The sequence below is a fragment of the Chenopodium album genome, chromosome 20, assembly GCF_948465745.1.
Source record: "Chenopodium album chromosome 20, dcCheAlbu1.1, whole genome shotgun sequence".
Taxonomy (NCBI): Eukaryota; Viridiplantae; Streptophyta; class Magnoliopsida; order Caryophyllales; family Amaranthaceae; genus Chenopodium; species Chenopodium album.
The window spans coordinates 26,451,809-26,472,282 of record NC_137853.1 but is presented as its reverse complement, the minus strand read 5'-3'; the positions used below and the strand labels follow the sequence as shown (position 1 = coordinate 26,472,282).

The window sequence follows — 20,474 nt, the reverse complement described above, 5'->3', positions numbered from 1 at the left end:
CACTCTTTGTTATTAATGTCTTCCCCATGTATGGATTTAGTTGTCGCATTACACTGTCAATGTGAGATATGACTTAGTTTTAGCAGATGAAGTAGATTTTGAGCATCTTGGTGGTCAAACAAAGCATAAGAGGCAGTTGATCTAAGGGCCTGTTCTTTTACGTTGAAATTCAGTTCAGCTTCTAATATTTTTCTCTGATAAAATGTTCAATTCAGTTTAGCTGAGTTCAGTCAATGAGAACAAGCCCTAAGTAGTAATATAAATTGTTTGCTGCATACCATAACTAGTAAACTTTCGGATGCAAGATTCAATGTTCACACAAATTGACCAAAAGTCCAAAAAATTGTTACATTTGTCCAAGTGTCCTTGCATGCAGCATGCTGTAGAGAAAGATACATAATTAATAAACTAGAAAAGTAAAGGAAATGGCCATCAAAGAAAAGCAATTGGAAGACTTTCACCATGCATTTTTTTTTTGGTGTGTATTACTGTAGGCTTCCTGCTATGTTTATTTCAACATATTTAAGTTGATATTTTTTTATTTCATAATAATCAATTTTTTTGGTGTAAATTAACCGAGTCGGTAATAAATTACGAGCTCGGTTGAAGCTCGTTCATATTTGTATTTTTATTAAATGAGCCGAGTTTGGAAAAAATTTAAAGCTCGTTTAATAAATAAGCTTGAACATAGATGTACTTATTCAAATAAGCTCACACTTACATACTCATTTATTTATGTTCATGAGCTACTTGTTAGATTTGATGAGATGTGATATCTCGAAGATGCAAAGTGCTTTTATACCAAAACTTTTATATAAATTGATCATTTAAAACTTTTTATAATTCATTGACTTACATTCATAATTTTTATTTTAAAATCTAGTATTTGACTCAACTCGGCTCATTTACACCACTAATTGATAGGGTGAACATGAAAATAGTTTGCCAAACGAAAGTTTGAGAAAAGTGTCACTCGGAAAAAAAAAAAATACAGTAATAGAGAGATGTGTGAACAATTAAAATTGAGAAGACTTGAGGTCAAGAGGGTGAGCTTTGGAATTACTTCCTCCGTTAACTATTATTTGCAACAAAAGGGGTGTTTGCGGACTCCTAGGCTAAAGTTGTTTGTGAGTGTAAAATGAAGAGAGAAAAAGTTAGGTGCATGTGATGATGAGAGAGATAAAGAGAAATGATAACCTAAAAAGGAAAGAAAACATTTGTAGCACATTATAGTTAACATCCATTTATCATATATGTTGCAAATAATAATTAACGGAGGAAGTATTTAACTTCTCCTTGGAGGGTTCCAGTGCTGAATGTTGCCTGAATACCACGCGTGTTTTGATTGTTGCCTCTCAATTGCTGATCAATACGTATGTTTCAAACAACTGAACTGTATTGGTTTACATGTTTACCAATTTCGTGAGGCCTTTTGACTCCATTTCCATGCTTTCTGAAACTTTCAGAAATTTGCCTTGAAAGTTTCATTCATCATACCAGCCTTACTAAATAGCATATTGTGCTGCCTTTGATCACCAATAAGGCAATAATCCCTTCTAGTTTCTCCATTTACTGGCCAAGCATTAGAAACCAGTCTGCACAGAATTCAGGGATTAGCCGAGGAATTCAGTGAAGTATCCCAATATAGTTGTGGCTGAATGAACTCCAAATTAGTTGCCTCTCTTCTGCATGTCATTGTGAGTCTTAACCTTGTTGAAGAAGCTCCTTCCTTAAAAAAAATATTTCTGTCGACCTGAGCAATCAGCTGAAAATGCACAACGCTAACCATATGTACATAGGATTTTGTTCAACTTTACACTTCTCATTAGATATATCTTCTAAACTAGAAAAACACTTTATTAACAGTTATTCTATTAACAAGCAGCTTTTCTATCGGCAGAATGATACAATGATTTATTACTAATCTACAACCTTCAAGCACACGTGAAATTATTTCCGTTTCTTATCTTCCTTTTCTCTCTCAAGAGCAACTGGTGCCGCAGGTATGCTAAACCACCACTCCCTCAAACGCCTTTCCCATTTCTCTGTGTTTGCTCTCCTTGGAGGGGAATACCTCGTAAATGCCTCTAGAAAGCACAACAGTATAATGTACTTACTTGGGACACATGCCAAAAATACAGCCATGCCCGAAAGCACTATTGCACATTTCATGGTAGCCTACACAATAAGCAGGATCAATATCAGACCTCGAATCCAAGCTACCATATACTTACATAAATCAAAAAATTTAGTAGAAGAAAAAAACAAACAAGAGCAACAAGTTCTTATCTCAAAGTCCAAACTACGAGCATGTTTGGTATAGTAACGGTTGAAAATGGAACTAATTAGCTGTTTACATTAACAAATGTTTGGTATGACAGGTAGTTATTTCCTAAAGGTAAAAGGTAATTATTTCCACCAATTTGTTACCTTTCCAAACCCAATGGTGACAAAATTGGTTCCTGCCTCAATTCTCAATTTGGTAACAACTAACAGTGGCGACACTTAGAATTTTAACCTTTCCTCTTATTAATCGTTGATACTGGTATTCCATTTCTTTTCCTTGATTCATACTTCGTAGTCCATACCGAACATGAGCTAAATGTACATGTGTATAATTGGTTCTCCTTTGTTCATCTCTTCTTTTGAGGTGCTTATTCATCAAAGAATAATGTATCTATATTCAATAAGGTAGAGGTTGCAGTGTTAACCTGAGGTGAAATGGATAACAACAAGGCACGTAGCTTGAGAAGAATAATATTTCCAAATTGGATGAACTCTTCAGCTTGAGAAACTGCATTCTGGACTGCCAAAATCTGCTCCATTGCATTCTTAGCTGGTGGAGCTATAACCCTCACCTCTGAAACAGGTCGACCTTGACTAAACCATAGTGTCAGAAGCATAAAGAAGGCAATAAAGATCAGAGGCGAAGCAAGAACATACACAAGCCATCCCCTGCAAATGCACAACCAAAAGGTTACAATGAACTAATACCCAGGAATTCAGAATGGTCAATATGGCATGAATATATTATAGGATTTGACCAATTTAATGGCATGAATGCCTCTAGAATTATTTATCAAAGCCATCCTAGTCCTTAATTTCCTATTATTCTGCAGCATGTTAACATGCCTGAAGCATGTAAAGTGTTTATGTCCTTTAGTAAACACACAACATGGGAAGTGAGAACATGCAAAGTTGTTTGGATAAGTCAATTACGTATTAAAGTTGGGACTGTTGGAGTATAGGAGCAATGAATATGTTGCAGGTTAAAGTTTTTACTGGGGTAATCCTCTTTTTAACAACAACAAAGCCTTAGTCCCAAAAATGATTTGGTAATTTTCTTCTTTCTAACAAAAATTTACGTAGTAATAATAAAACTAATTAAATTAAATGTTTTCCTCAATAATCCTCATTCCATTAGCTAAACCAATATCATGAAAGAGAATCGGACACTTTTCAAAGAACACCAAACATGGATTGCAAACTAATTATACTAATCTAATCGAATTCCCCCAAAGATACATCATAATAAGATACTTTCACACATAAGATGATGGCCAAACAAAAGAAAGGAATGTCAGGGATGAGGCAAAGCATGTTGACAATTTTACATAAATAAATCTTCTAGTGTAAGGCCATGGACGCATGACATAATCAGCAGAAAAAGAACTAGATCCAAATAACTTGCCTGAAGACAGCATAAGCAACAATTGCGCAGAATACCAGAGATTTCAAAGGCTCTTCCCAATAAGCCAGAGAAAAAATACAGTTGACAAGTTCTAAAACTGGAAAAAGTAGCTCCTGCAAAAAATGTCAATAAAAGAGTTAAGACAAATAAAATTTTGTCCCGGAAAAATAACCTAATTCTATCAGGTAAAGGGACATGGATCAAGAAATGAATCCATAAAATCCATGGGGATGAATTATGCTTTTGGTGATCATTCCCTGTCTCCCCCAGAACCCTCTTTGTCTCTGTCATCATCTCATATGTACCTAACGCGCGCGAACGCGCGCGCACACACACACACACACACCAATAATCCACCACTATCTTGTAACCATATAAATACTAGTATTTAACTTTCCAGAGCAACCATTGCTGAAGCACAGATATATGATAAAATCATAAAGTATTAAGTTTGGTCACCACTATGCCATAATAAAGTAGGCAGATCCCAATTAAACATAGCCAGTTTAAATTCTCACCAAAAGCCTATGATATTCCTGCAAACCGTCATCAGCAGCGTCACATGTTTAGATATGTACTTTTAATACCACAATGTTGGTCATGGTTAATCAGTGTAAGATTGTAAGGCTATTCAATTCCAACTAAGAAAAACTAGTTATCCCCCAATATGGTTGGCTTAAACAACCACAGCAGCATATTTGGGTTCAACCACTAACTTCACTTGCTAGTGTGAATCTATTTCTGAATGGATGGCCAAATGTTAATATCAAGGAATATCAAAATATACCTTCATTACCGCCAAGTTGGTATCAATACCATCTACTTTAACACCATCCACTGTTTCCTGAGCTAGGACCGCCTTCTCATAGCTACTTCTTGATTCATTAACAACCTTCTCCAAGGGAGTTGTATCCCCAACTGCTATCTCACCCACAAGAAGTACATGATTATTATGGTCATTGGAACCAAATCCAAAGCCTAAAGTAGTGGCAACCGCTAAAGCTGAACTAGAGTGTAAGCCACATCGTCGAGGACTATTGGTCCTTTCTAACTCCCTTGAGGTGGACATGCTGGCTAGAGTTTCTAGAATCATATCTCCCCCAGGTAGATGATCACAAAGATTAAAAAGAAGAATAGCTTCCGCACGAACAAGACCCATTAAGTTCATATCTTGAATGGCCTGTAACCGAAGAATCCCAAGTACAGCTTTTAGAAGTGCTTCTTCCCGTCCAACACCAGATATCTTGAACTTGCGGATGAATTTATGAGCAAATAAAATCTCCTGTATAATTGCCAACCAATAGTCACGTCGACTATGCCCTTTGAGCTCAGGAAATTCCATTATTACCGGTTCTGATCTGAAGAATACATAATGACTTTAATCAACAGATCCAAATATACAAGACAGTACTATTAGCTACAATATAGTAGTCTTCTGGCATACAAACATGCACATTATAAGGTATAAGCTGCCACAAACCCTATAAACTAGTGAGAGATGATGGTCTTACAGGGAAACAGATTTGTAAGCAACAGCCTTATCAAAAAGTCTTGTACCCCATGGACCAGTCAATTCAGGTTTGACACTCTGCTTCAAATCATCTGCTAGGTCATAGCGTGTCGCTTTATCGTATGATACAACTTTAAGAGGTTCAAAATAAAGAGCATGATCAGTAAGGATTAGCCTCCCTGCATCAGATGAAAAAGTAGGAAAGAAGTAAGAACATGGTGTAAAGACATAAAAATATTTAAGAAGAATTATATGTATCACAACTTTAAACCAACTTTACTACAAGAACGCCATTTTCCTCCTTAAATAACAGCAACAATGATAACATTGAAGTTGGAGACGGTGGTCCCAATTGGGTGAGGAAAAATTTCCTGAAAAAAATGACTTACCAGGCCATGTAGAAATTCCTAAATGCTGGAGAACTGGTTGGGTTGTCACTGTGCCATCCACTTCCACTATCTTCTCCCTCCTACCTGACCGCAGTTCAGATAGCAATGATGAATCAGATTGATTCTTCAATTTCTTTACAGCTCTGCAATATTAATATGAGAATAAATTATGGTTTTTTGCTTCTTCAAAGATATAACATATGAGTAAAATAAATTGATAAGGTAGTAAAACAAATAAAGTAAGAAATTTCACCAATATCCATGCCAGAGATGCAAACAAAATCACAATAACACATTTCCCCACATATAAAAAATTAATCACAATTGATGCTTTTGGATTTTAGTCTTTTCACAAAAGGATTTCAAAATGAAAAATGCATCCATAAATTCTAAGATATTAATATATGATTGAAATCAAGTCAGTAACAACGCAGACGTAAATAGAACAAGTTCATCAGTAACTACACATGATCAGAAAAAAAAAAAAAATTGTAACACAATAACACATACTTCCTACTTTTTTATTTAAAATGATATGTACTCTTCTGCAACAGTGAGTTCATTAATTTGGGCCAGTTTCCTTTTCCTATTTACACTAAACCCTAACTATGTACAAATAAATTTTCCATCTTTTTATATTTCACTTGCTTATTATTGGGTGGTAACATCAAATATTTATCAGCAAGTACAATAGTGTTCAATATCTATTATAAAAGAACGGAGCGTAAATACAACTTAGGAACTGTAAAATAAGCCAATGAGTAGGATCATTTTAGAAAAACCAGTATAGATACAGGTAGATTGGTAAAAAGTTTGACTAAATAGAATCTACTCCTAGTCATGACCAGCATATAAAAATCCTAAGCAGCTGTAGCTTAGTGGAAACTGGGATGAAGAACAAGAGTTTCAGAATCCAGTTGGAAGCATATACAACATAAAGATGTAAATACCCTGCCAAGTGCCAAAATAAGAAATTTATGCATAATTGCCATCATCTAGGACAAAAAGCAAAGATATTAAACCTGTAGTTATTACTTGAACGTTGCAAGAACTGAAGTCACCAAAATGCTACCTTTCTAAGCCAATAAGGTACTTGTCATAGACAGAGTACTGAAGGCGACCACCAGTTGAAGCAGTAAGCACCTGAAATAAATTGTTGCTGATGACTACATTCGCAATTACAGGCACAGCAGGTGCTATCCTAGAAAAGGCTTCCAGTCCAACAGTAGCATCTTCATCCACCTGCAACAAGGTTGATCAGACAGTATGCCTGAGCATAAAAGAAGGTTTGAAGCATCAAGGTCACAGAACTCCCCTTCCCCCATCAACAGAAAAAGTCATAGAACAAAATCCTCAAACATTCAATTAATAGTAAACAAGCGTAATGAATTATGTTTATAATTTGTGGTTGGTGCACCCGGGTGCACCATGTACCATGTGCATGGTGCACCCAAAGAACATTTAATATATTTAAAAGAACATGGGTAAAAAATGAACATGTTTTTATTTTATTGCAATTGCAAATCAATCACTCTCTTCTCCAGCAATTTCTCACTCCTCTTTCTCTTCCTATCACCCTCTTTCTTACTGCCAATTTTCTCTCTCCTTTACTCCATTGTTTTCATCTAAGAATTTCAATGAAGCTCTTAAATTGGGCTCATTTTGCTTCAATCTCGTAATATTGGTACTTCTTCTACTGTTTGGGTAAAAACCATTTCCAAAGTACTAATTTTCTCTCTCTAGAACTTTTCTCTCTATCTTTTTCTATTTTTCCAAAAACAATCAAAATAGAAAAATTGTTCATCTTCAAAGTGAAACCCAAGAAAAAAATTGAACTTGTTTCAACAATTCAACCTTCAAACTTGAACAAATGGTGGATTCAAGTAAAATGTAAGTATAAATTTTGTACATGCAAATTATTTTTCGTCAATAATTTTAAAGTCAAAGTGTTTAATTTTGTGAATTTGGGGTTTTTTAAAAAAAAAATAAAAATAAAATAAAGCTATGAAGTACAATTTGTTCAAAAAAGAACAATTGGAGGAGAAAGAAGAATAGTAACAAATTGAAGCCAACCGGAAGATAACCAAGCAAGGTTAATTTTTCAAACACTAGCTTGTTCTTTTTCAAACAGTAACATGTTCTTTTTATTTCATGTTCTTTAAAATATGCCTGATGTTCTTTTCGGAGACAATGTTATTTGTCAAACACAAACATGTTCTTTTGTTGAAGATTATAATGCATGTTTTTTTCAAATATTAGCATGTTCTTTTTCAAACACTAGCTTGTTCTTTTTTCAAACACTAACATGTTCTTTTTTCAAACACTAACATGTTCTTTTTATTCTATATATATTCTTTAAAATATGCCTAATGTTCTTTTCGGAGGCCATGTTCTTTGTCAAACACAAACATGTTCTTTTGTTGAACACTAGCTTGTTCTTTTTTCAAACACTAGCTTGTTCTTTTTTCAAACACTAACATGTTCTTTTTATTCCATGTTCTTTAAAATATGCCTAATGTTCTTTTCGTAGGCCATGTTCTTTGTCAAACACAAACACGTTCTTTTGTTGAACACTATTATGCATGTTCTTTTTCAAATACTAGCATGTTCTTTTTCAAACACTCGTATGTTCTTTTTTTCCTCATGTTCTTTAAAATAAGCCTCATGTTCTTTCCGGGTGCACCATGCGGGTGCACTATACTATTTTCATTATGTTTAATGGATGAAACTAGGGGGTAACTATAATTCATTTGGAGGATAGGACTTGCAATCACTGCTAAAGTTGCTTACCATAGTCGGTTAATATCCATAATGTATGAACAAAAAAAATTCAGAGCTGGTGCAGAAGGAAGCCATCTCTGAGATCTAGAAAGCTCTCTTGAAACTAAAACTGAAATTGGCCATTATTTCTATAAATTACGAATAAAATAGATATACTCACAGTAAGTAAAGGTTGGCTGGAAGAAGCAGGAAACTCCCACGCAAGCATCATATCATATGTTAAACGACGGAATTTTTTATCAGCCAAATAACCAGTCACTTGCATAGACAGGGCAAGTGCTCTAAAACAACAGTACTCCAGGAAGTTTCTAGCATAATGAGAAGGGCCTCTAAGAGATTCCGAAGCAACTGAATCAAAATCATCTTTAAGATCACTTGTTGAAATCCCAAGTATTCTGCAAAGTAAGGCAGAAAATGACAGCTTTAAAAGTGAAATGCCGAATAAGCAGAAATTTTCATACAAGTATAATTTTAAAAATTATAATTGATAACAGCGCAGCAGGCTTATATCATGTAATACAAATCTAATAATCTAAGACATGCAACAGTTCAGAAATGTACAGTGTCAAAACAATCACTGGGCTAAAATCGTGGCAAACAAAGCCAACAAAAAATGTGAGGCACCTTGAGAACAAAAAAACAAAGAATAGCAGTATGGCAATAAAATGTGATACGAAGTATGTTATAAGATCCTAATTCCTAAATATGATCTCTCACCCATGATACAATAAGAAAAAGAGAGCCGCCTACAACACCCCAAATCCTACATCCGAACATTATTGAGAGAGTTGATTGGGATATTAAAATTTAAGCTTCTACTAAAAAGACAGAGCCTTCATCTTCTAAGCTCAAACAACTCTTTATATCAACCCAAAGGACTATTGGAGACTTCATAGAGTTCCCATATGCATGGATTAGTAGGTTGTCTAGCAGAGGTAATAAGATAGACTATTATTATTGGTATCTTGAAGTGCACACTGATAATTGAGCCTACAAAAGAAAAATCATATTCATAAGAAGAAAATTTATGACCAAAGAATCCCATCAGAATATAACAAGAGATGTAATAATAAAGAGGGAACCTAGCTCTACTACCGAAACAATAACACCAAGGTTTATAAAATGACTGTAACTGCAATTGTAGTAATACCTGCAGAATTTTACTTCAGTACATTTTGGCATAAAGATATGAGCAGACATGGCATGATCTCTATACTGCTTATATTGGCCATAGTTGCGCATTTTTTGCTTCAGTGGAAAACTTGGCATAACAGGTTAGGCACAATCTTTATACTAGTCATACAGGTCACATTGGCCTATTATCAACCAACAATTAACTAGATTTTGCATACATCTATTTGGCCCACTGAAACTATTCTACATGACTCAATACAGTGTTCTCTTATCAGACTAAAGTGTCTCTTTAAATAGGGCTATTGAGAGACTCCCACCAAAGTGGGTTAGCATATTAGTTGGAGTAGATCATATGTGAACATGTGGCAGACCAAAAGTACAGTTAGTAACTATAGACAATTAATGGCTGATTATTTGGCCTGATGACCTCTAGGTGTTTCCCATTTTCATGTTGCCAGTCTTTTTACAAAATTAAGACACCCAAGAAAGATTTCCTCACTAAGAGCAACAGCAGTACCATTTGACCTACACATAATGTGAAAGCCTAAACTGCAAAAGGAAACGTATCAGAAAAGAGCAAGACCTAATTTCAACTCTAGTGTTTTCCAAATGATGCTGATTTATCATAATCATAGTGCAGGTCACAACACTTAATCAAATCCCAAGAACACAGCCACTGTAATTCCCACAGCAACATTTGTGTATATGACATCACAATAAAGGTTTGCACAGGTTAATGATCCTGTATACAGTCATGAAGATAGTGATTTATATCCTATATAAAAAACAACTCCAATATCATTCATCAACCTCTGTTGTCAACTGTCATAGAGCATTTATGTAATGGAAAGGAAAAGTGATGGTATCTTGGTCATGCAATTTCATTAAGAGTTTAAAAGTAAGAAACTCTGCCCAAGAAACTTAACTTTTAGCAGAAATAAAGGCAAAGCAACTACACAGAATCAATACATTCACCACTAGCATACAATAGATAAGAGACGGAAAACACTGACAAGAGGATAAAAATATTGTTTAGAACTTGCAACCCTTCAATAAATTTCTCAAAAACTCAGAAGAAACATTTCCTCCCATCTGTTGTAAAACAAAATACTTCACAAGCATAAATCTACTCCAGCATAGCATGGAAAGCTCTAAGCAACTACGCTGCATAACTATTCCTTTATACAAATCTACCTTTTTATCCAACGACCTAATATAGCTTGATAGCTCCTGTTCCAACCACTTTCTTAGCATAGATTTTGAGGAATATGTGGGATCAGTAGCAAGGTAAAAATAAGCATAAATTTTTCCATCCTTTCAAAAATTTACCCAAGAAGAAAAGGACCTTAAAATCGGGCTAGATAGAATCACATGTTAATCAAATTGCAATACATTTCACAAAGATTATAAGATGTTCACCAACAATAGTAGGCAAGCCGCTTTTCTTGAAAAACATAAAAATAAAAAACAATTACAATGTAATTTTGGTTTTGTTTAGACTTTAGAATTAATTTTTGTACTTAAGAAGAAAAGTTCTAGCCTTAGAAGTCAGAATGAGGTAATATTTGAAATTTTCTCATAAAGTAAGCAACCTAAAGTCCCAAATAGCCCAATTTAGCTCATATGACTAGTTTGTTCCATACTTCCATACATCAATCTTGTAGTCCAATCTTCAATTTAGAGCATCTATTACATGTTCTATTTCAATTGTTTGTGAGCTATATGTAATAAATCATGTATGGTAAAGTTCAAGGTAACTTTCTAAAAACCTTTTCAATTTGTAATTACTCTTAAACTCAACCATCACTGATCAAAGTGCATTTCTTACACATACACCTATTATAGGATAGAAAAAGTTAAAAAGTCTGTTGAAAATGCAAATGTATAATGTTGCAACACCCAAAGAAGATCATGGCTGATAAAAGTGCGTTACTTACGCCTATTATATGATGGGAAAAAAGGTGTGGATAATGCAAATGTATGTAGTTGCTTAATCAAGAGAGGAAAGCTTTAACAGGCTAGAAAGCTTAACAGTAGAAGCAAGGAACGCATGGAACTATCCTCTAGGCAAGCATATATGTAATCTTCGCTGAAATTTTTCAATAGTTTCATTGACATTCTTAGGCTTCTCTTTCCATAATCTAGAGCAAAATGGTTTGCTAGCTTTTACTTTGTGAAAATCAAAATTTGATTTTCTTGATAAACATGATGTCCTTATTGTTGGAGAGATTTGAAAGGAAAATAGAATGTTACTCTCTCCCTCTGGTCACCTCCTTTTTTTCTTCCCTTTTTTCATTCCCCTCCCTTCCCTTCACTATTGTAACCATACATAGTGTTAATCTCAACAATTTTAAGTTTGATAAGGTATCCAAATTCATACTACATCTTAAATTCAAATTAAAGCAAGTTTAAATAAGGGCCAATAAATGTAAAGAAGAAAAGATAAGGTGAAAAGAATGGAATCTAAGCCCTTCACACTATGTTTGGATAGAGAGAAAGGGAGGGGTGTAAATATCCCTTACTTGGATAGCATATGGAAGGAGGGAATGGGAAGGAACCAAGTTTCTTCACCTTTAATAAACCAAATTATTCCAATATTGGAAAAAAGCTTTACTGAAAATGGAAGCTCATTCTCTCCCTCCCCTTCCTTCCCTTTCCCTTCATTATACTTTCCTCCCTACCCTTTCCCTTCATAATTGCTATGGAAAAGCAACAAACCTTCCACATAACTAGACCAAAGAGTTCATGTTCATTACTAAGGACAACTTGATAATTTAAAATTGGCCACTCATGAATTCATTGATATAACGTAATCAAAATATTTGTGCTCGAAAGGGAGTTAAAAACTCGACAAATATAAATAACATCAACGGTAGCATGTTTATCACTAAAAAACTAAGAAAATCATTTCACTCCATACGTCCTACTACGACAACCTTTCACAATGGAAGCTAGCGTGCTTACACATAGTGACATAACCATTATTAACCATGCCAACTTTGAAAACATCTAACATCTTCCACTAGGTGGACAGCATAATACCAACTCTAGTACTCCATATACCACATTAAATTGGTTAAATACTCCACAAATCCATAGTTGGTTAAGTACAATCATGTAGTCGATTGAAAATCTAAGGGGGTGTTTGGTTCACGAAATCTAGGTGAACCCATACCATTACACATTCCATAGCGCCTTGATTTTAGTCATAAAATAGATATCAATGCATCACATTAGTAACAAAATGAAGACCCAACCACACAATGGATTCGTAACATTTACATACTACCGCGATTTTAGGCATGTAAAAAGTAACAGACATCATCATAGTTAACAGACATACAATAAGGATCCAATATAGACTATAGAGTAAAAGAATATTAATAAAACAAAAAAACCAACAATTAGCATAACAAGATTGTTTAAATATGTGCATGAACAATTGAACAGTAATAATCATACCTTGAGCATCTCCTAGCCACAACATTAGCAACAGGAGAAAGTTGAGGTATCCAATTACTATCTCCAGAAGATGATTTGCCTAATTCCTCCATTTCCTCTTTAAATGAATCCCGACTACCAACCAACCATTTGAATGACCCTTCTCTCATGAAATCCTCCAACATATTCCTTGTTTTGTTCACCATTGTCATCTAATCACAAATTCAGCAATAACCCAACAAAATTTACAAGAACTTCAACCAACCCACCAACAGTTATTAGTGTTTTCGTGTCGATTCTGAGTCAATTAATGTACCCAACGAGCCCAACAATGCGGCCTATTAAAATCCTAGATCCGCCACTGATTATTACATCATCAATATTCAATACCATACCAAGAAACAAAACCCAATTACTTACTATCACCAATTACCCAGAAAATCAGTGGAAAAAGTCAAGAACACCCATCAAATGATCTCAAGTTATATTCCTTCAAACATATGAAATACAGCAGGAATTATCAAGAATTTATTCGATGAGTAAAATTTGTAATAGAAACTGTTGAAGGGGTGAATTGGAATCGAAGCAAAGATGGAAGTAAAAGCAAGAAGTTTAGGAAGTAATTGGGAGAAAGAATCAAAGTTCACATTTTTCACGAAAAGATTGAAGTTTGAATCGGTGGAATTTGGTTGTATTGTTTAAGCTGGCTTGATATTTTGTCGGATAAGAACAATTAAGAGCGAATCCGAGTACAAAGGACGTATTCATTGATCGGAAATCGATGTTGTGAAAAGCATTACAAAATTAAAGACGGTGATGGACGATTTTGTTGGGCTGGCCGCTAGCATGCTTCAATTGAAGGCTTGCTTGTTAATTTTGACCCAAATTTATGTGTTCAAAATAAATGATGGGATGCTCAATTTGGTTTGGGCTTTTGCGGGTAATACTTAACCCAACAACTTCCGTGGGTAATGTCTACGTGGTACTTCGTATTTTCTTAAAGAGTCATAAGGGTGGGGTCAGAATCGATTTCAGGATTTTCTAGAATCGGAAGGAAAATTCTAACCACTTGAATTATCCTTCAGACTTGCATAAAGTATCATGAGAGAAAAAAATATAGAGTATACAGATAGCCAACATGTCGTGTTAAATCTTGGTTCATGTTTGTATTTGTGTTCAAAGTTAAACGAATTGGACGATCTCAAAACTAGCTCAGGTCTATTTAATATATGTGCCTGTAGACACCTAAATGTGTCTCCCTAGAAACCAAACCCAGTGATGAATACCTTTCACGTCATTGATCATCGAACGAAGTAAAAGTGTGAAAATGTACTCTATTTATGAAAATGTCCAGTCCAATTTAATTCGTTCCATGATAAGGATCCAATAATAGTGTAGTTGGATTGGTATCGAAAAGAGCTTTCCAACGATATATTATAAGCCCGATTCCGATGAATAATGAGGAAGTTATGGCCAAAATACTAATAAGTTGGACCCGAAATGAGTTTTATATACGGCCCAATAATCTAGTGGAGGGCCTATTAATTATTATTCCTAGAATCATTGGGGTTGACTTTAATCTTCTAGAATAATCTAGAAGGTTTTCTTATATTATAGTGGAATTAGGATTAATAATTATATTTTTAGAAAATACAGAATTTTATTTGGAATAAAACAAGTGTTTTTAAAACTAATTTTTAATTATGATAACTAGATTGTGGACCCGGACGATGCTCCAGATTTTTACATGGAACTGATTATTAATATATGTTGTAAATTATGATAAAATTTCTTGTAATTAATTTGTTGTTCAAATTGTCATTTGCTACACATTAATATTTTGTATTCAAAAGATTACATAAAAATCACATAACTCAATAGTAGGACACTTAGTTCTAGAGTTAGAGATTGTAAGTTCAAATCTTGTGGCGACCACTTTTTTTTTTTATTATTAAAAGTGAATGACATATAATGAAGACAAATGGAAGGGAGAGCCACGTGGCGTTATGAGTAGTTGCATGGGTGACGTGGCGTTGTTAGAAACATCTTTTAATATATTAGTATAGATTACAAAGTCTAATTACTTAATAGTATTAGGAAATTAAAAGGACTCCGTACATCACGTTTTTATTCTATAAACCAGCGTCAAACGACAGATATGGCGTGCCGCGCTGGACTGTTGTTCGCGATAGAGGTAGTTTTACTCCAAGTCGAATTCGATCTTTTTCTGATCGTTTCCGGACTATTTTTCTTATAAATAAGGTCATTATTCCCCATTTTTAAATCACCAACAATCATCAACAATCACCAATTCTCTCTTTTCTCTCTCTTAAGCATTAGCTTATTCTTTCTCCCTCATGCTTTCTAGTCTAGCCTTTTTACAAATACAACACCGCATTCACAAGTTCTAGACACACCTAGCCAAGCTCGAAGTTGTCTTCGCCCTCGACGTGAAAGGTTGATACTTTCTAATGGTTTGATCCCAAATCCCTATTTCAATTATTTAATTTAATTGTTTGATTTTATTGAAGTTTACTAATAACGCGTGTATTTTGTCATTAGAAAGAATTACGAGGCATCAAAGTGAGTAATTTTATAACTCTATTCTTTATAAAGCATGCTTAGATTTTATTGATTCCTAGTATCATGTTAGGATGTTCTTTATTGCTTTCTAGTATCATGTTTAGGTTGCTTCATATTCTTTCTTCTATCATGTTAATACCATGTTAGGGTTAAAGCTTTGATCTTTATTGTTTACTGACATGCTAGGATTTGTTATTAAACATGTTAGTATCATGCCTAGGATCTTGCTAATAATATTATGCTTTAATGATGAGATGATGAATAGTTGTGTCCATAATATTAATTATTATTATTATGTTGCTTGATATAGATTATTGTTATTGCTTGATCACGCCTTTTCTGAAGGTTTAAAGGGAATTTGTATTTGAAAATCACGCTTAATAAGATAATTAATAATTTGATTTAGGCTTATATAATTATAATTCAAGTGATCGCCAATAATAGTTTTATTTGTGCACGCATTAATATTCAACCAACATATATTAAACATGTTTAGGTTCAATCTAATGATTGCATGTTAGTCCGAAAGCACACATGAATATGAGAAAAATAAAGTAGAGGCCTATTTTACGGCGGGTTCAATCTCTTTTAAGTTGGATTCGTACCTTCATCCCCGAATAACCAGTCATGGTTCTAGACCACTATGGAGTTAGTGATCTCTAGGATCGTGAAGGGGTGTAACCTTCACCATGTGAACGGTTTACAAGTTACAAGTTCCTAAAACTTGTTGGCGACTTTTTTACTCTAGCTTTCTTCCTTTTGGACGCCACCATGCTTAAATGCATGATCACAGTGGAATTCAAGTTTGGGATGCTTGAAATATAACCTATAGTGTCATGTCGTTTTGATCCGTTTATCTAATTATGTTGGAAACTCTTGACATTATTATTTTTTCATGTTTGGTTATTATCGTGTTATAATTAAAATATTAGCCCCATTACCCTGTAATTATTTGTCATAAATTATTGATTATTTTTCTTAAGCAGGTTGATTTGTGTTGGAATTCTCCACACTAACCCGACCGATATAATTAAAAAGGTCGTATTGTGCTGATCCATTTAAACCCTTGACACTAACTTGACTTTTTCGTGTTTGGTTCGTGTTGTATCAACTTTTGCCGATTCCACTATATTACTCCATCAATTTCGTAATAGTTGCAACATTAGGCATTGCATAAAGTTTTTGAAAAGTTGTTGAGTAGAACTATAGAGGGGTTTTATACAGAAAGAGTGTAAAAGTATTGGGATATGTATCCCACATTAACAAGATATAAAGTTGTGTCTACTTTATAAGGCTAAGCGGCTACTCTCCTCATTGTCATATGGTTTTAAGGTGGAACCTCCTTGGTCGTATAAAGTGGACAATCGTGACGAGTGTGACCCAGGCTTGTTTGTCATGGTACTATAGCCCGAGTTGGGTTGAGTTGTGATCTGGTCTAGTATTATGGACAACTCGCATGTGAAGAGGAGTGTTGAGCCCATAAGCAAACCCCCATGTAAGTGAAAGTGTTATCCCGCATTAAAAGTGAACAAGAATATTGGGATACGTATCCCACATAGACATGTCAATCGGTTCGATCGGGTCGGGTTTGAGTTGGTTCGCTCCGGGTCACAAGTCATTCTGGGTCGGGTCACTTTGGGTCACGGGTTGCGAAATGCTCAACCCTAACCCAAAGTTTTGGGTTTGGGTCAACCCAACTGGTTGAGAACATTTTTTTTATTTAATTATTTTTTTGGCTTATTTAAAATATTTCTGAATTTTCAAGCTTACTTTGCTATTTTTTTTTTCAATTTTTTAATCAAACAGTTTCACCATATTATTTTTAGCCATTGCATACTACATAATTTAAATCGTCACCATTTCACCAAAGCACATCAATTCCTTAATAATAAAAAAAATAAATAAACTTAAAAATAAAACTTTAAACATTCCAAAAGGAAGCGACCAACATAATTATGTATGTGGACTATAATATCTCTTGACATAATATCAGTTACCTGTCAATCGGTGGTACGACGGTAATGTGGGCTATACAGACGCAATTAGTGTGGGTAAATAATTGGTGTAGGAGGTGATTGGTATGGATTTGAGCTAGAGTTATATGATATAGATAAATGAGAAAGAGATGAAAAAAATGTTCAATGGTAGACAAACAATCAGAATCATTTAACTAACATTAATTTTCTAATAAATGTATTTATTTTAAAAAACCCAAAAACTTGGGTGGATGGGTCGGGGTTAAGTTCGAGACAGGTTTGACTCGCAAATTTACGGGTTGAACGGATTTGGGTTAAATCGGGTTATGAGCCAAAAAACTTTGTTCAAACCCACAAAAACGGGTCGGATTCAGGTTAGGTTTTCGAGTTGGGTTAAAATTTGACAGGTCCAATTCCACATTATAAGGCTAAGAGGCTACTCCCTCATTGCCACAGGCCCGTTTATCATACATGGTAAAAAAATAAATATATAATTAAATAAATTGTAAAACAGTAGTAAGTCTTTGAAAAATAAGGAAGGTTTGCGAATATTATGACATGAAAGGAGTAATTTAGATTCCTTACCGAGTGCACTAGTTTCACTACTAAATTCTCAAAAGATTTGCAGATATTTCTTTAGTTCAACCATTATTTTAATAAAAAAAAGTATTGTTATGATGAAATCAAATAGCTATATAATTTAATAAGTCATGTAGCACATGACTTAATTAATTTATACATATGCAAAAACAAATTGACATGACCTATAACAATCATACTAAGGTTATTTAAGACTTATTCATTGTTAAAAAATGAAAGAAATCAAGGGATAGTGTAATTATTTTAAATTAGAGTGTATCCGTGCTAACGTATGGTATATACGTAACATGTGTAACACCCTATAAATTTCTTTCCTTTAAAATATCTGTTTTGCTCTTTTTTAAAATACGATATAGGAAATTCTAAGATACTACCGCCACCGTGAATACGGCTAAGACAATTATAAAAGACACACAGCAGAAGACTAATTTCAAATTTTTTTAAAACAAGTCAACTCATGAAGTCAACCAACCGAAAGTAAAGTTAAAACCAAAGTCAAACGAAGTCAAATAAAATCAACCTACAACTTGGAACCATTAAAGGCCCTTATCTAAAACCAAACCAAACCAAATCCAGATCTTTGCATTAGTCCACATAATATATATAATACCATAATTAATTAAAGCATAAAACATGTAGTAACTAATGGAAACTAGCATGATTCGCTCTTCACTCATGCCCCGTCATGAATATGCTTCAATACTTGAAAAGCTTATCTCTACTTGTTCCCACTAATCTCCATTAAAAATGGGTCATCATAGGGCCAAGATAAAGACATGGCCAAACACACAAACACACACAATCAGCAAAGTTGAGTACATAAGCATAAATAACACACTGCACTAACATGCTTTCTCCTGACAACACACACACTTACCTCAAAGTACCTGTTTACAAGCACACACAACATTCAACAAGACTTTTCAACTAGACCACTAAATGATTTATTTAGCATTGATCACGCATCGAACAGGTTTCCAACTCTACCTCCCCCAAATAAATTGAGGTTAACTGACACAAGAGCTAACCGTGCCAGCACAAAACCACACATAGGTGGCGGAATTCCAGTGCCCTATACTCCATTAGAAGTTATGGTTAAATATAAAATCCCATAACGCCCCCTATATATATGTTCATACTCAAGGTATATACGTTCCAAGAGTTTTGGTACGTAATCTTTTTCACTTTACATTATTTACATATTATAGGACTTGGTGATGACTCTCAAAGCATAATAATTCAATCAACAATAATTATTCAATCAAACAAACATACCAATTTAATTCTTGAATATTTAGTGACAACATAATATTTAATGTTGAACCCTTTTTAATTCTACCTCAGTGTCAAAGACACCTTAAACGCATAAAGCGCCAAAAATATTATCCCTCGGTGTTAAAAACACCTTAAGTGCACAAAGACGCCAACATACAATTTATTCCTCGTGTACATAGACACTTATATAGCTCCTTTTCCATGCTTAGAGCATCAATAAAAATTATATGAACCATAATAAAATTCCTTTTCAATATTCCAAGCCAAATTAAACATGTAGTTTAATTAAACATGCATTCTAACATGTCATAAATAAAAGTGTAGTCCATATAATCATACCAAAATACAATTTTGCAATCCATAAACCATCACAAATACATCATGCTTACAATTCAAACACCAACACCAATAATTTACAATTCCAAACATAGACCTTAGCATGATACTACTTGTAATAGATTTAAATCAAGTCTAGCATGATACTACGTCACCAAAATATGCTAAGTATGCGAACGTACCTTGAGTACGATCTTAAAATCGCCACGACTAATAAAAATCGCTTACTTTAAAGTATCCTACACATTAAAATCATAGTAGAGTATTAAAATCCATTCTAAACAAATTTCCAGCAATATATACTATTATAAAACCCCTCATAACTTAATTAAAATAAGCTGAAATTATGTTTAAAACATAATATACTTAAGTCCTAATTAATGGGTAATTGAAATTTCTTAAAAAAATTAGTTTTGAATACGCTACTAAAAATTCCAACACTTTATTTTAATTAAAACTTGCTGTAATTAAACCATAAAACACTTTAATCAAAGATCTAAACCATAATACATCATAATCCTTCAATTATTCAAAAATCAAGAACCTAGGGTTTCAAAAATTAGGGCTTTTTAATTAAAAACATAATCTGAAAATTAATCAACATATTACGTATTCCCAAACATCAAAATCAAGTCTCAAAACTCATAATTTACAATTAGATTTAAACATAGATTAAATTAGAGCAATAAAGATTATTTTTTTTTCCGAAACAAGGGGCTGCCGACAGCAGGGGGCGCCACTGTCGGCTGCTGCCAGCG

General features: G+C 34.0%; 1 protein-coding gene across 1 annotated transcript; it reads right to left on the bottom strand.

The window, feature by feature from the left end:
- Positions 1–1,190: 1,190 nt before the first annotated feature.
- Positions 1,191–13,753, bottom strand: LOC145598749 (uncharacterized). Its single transcript, XM_081655137.1, has 9 exons — positions 12,968–13,753; positions 8,532–8,766; positions 6,663–6,832; positions 5,591–5,733; positions 5,203–5,380; positions 4,479–5,049; positions 3,692–3,804; positions 2,712–2,955; positions 1,191–2,178 (listed from the first exon to the last, which is right to left on the bottom strand). Exons 1-9 carry the CDS (start codon positions 13,156–13,158, stop codon positions 1,951–1,953), a joined length of 2,073 nt encoding a protein of 690 aa, XP_081511263.1. The 5' UTR covers positions 13,159–13,753; the 3' UTR covers positions 1,191–1,950.
- Between the last annotated feature and the right edge of the window lie 6,721 nt (positions 13,754–20,474).

What these genes read in the sequence shown, in the direction of transcription:
- LOC145598749 (XM_081655137.1), bottom strand. Translation starts at nt 13,158, where the DNA reads ATGACAATGGTGAACAAAACAAGGAATATGTTGGAGGATTTCATGAGA. An exon ending in GTTGCTTATGCTGTCTTCAG is followed by an intron (nt 2,956 to 3,691) that starts GCAAGTTATTTG and finishes GTGCATTTGCAG; the next exon opens with GGGATGGCTTGTGTATGTTC. An exon ending in TGTTATCCATTTCACCTCAG is followed by an intron (nt 2,179 to 2,711) that starts GTTAACACTGCA and finishes CTTATTGTGTAG; the next exon opens with GCTACCATGAAATGTGCAAT.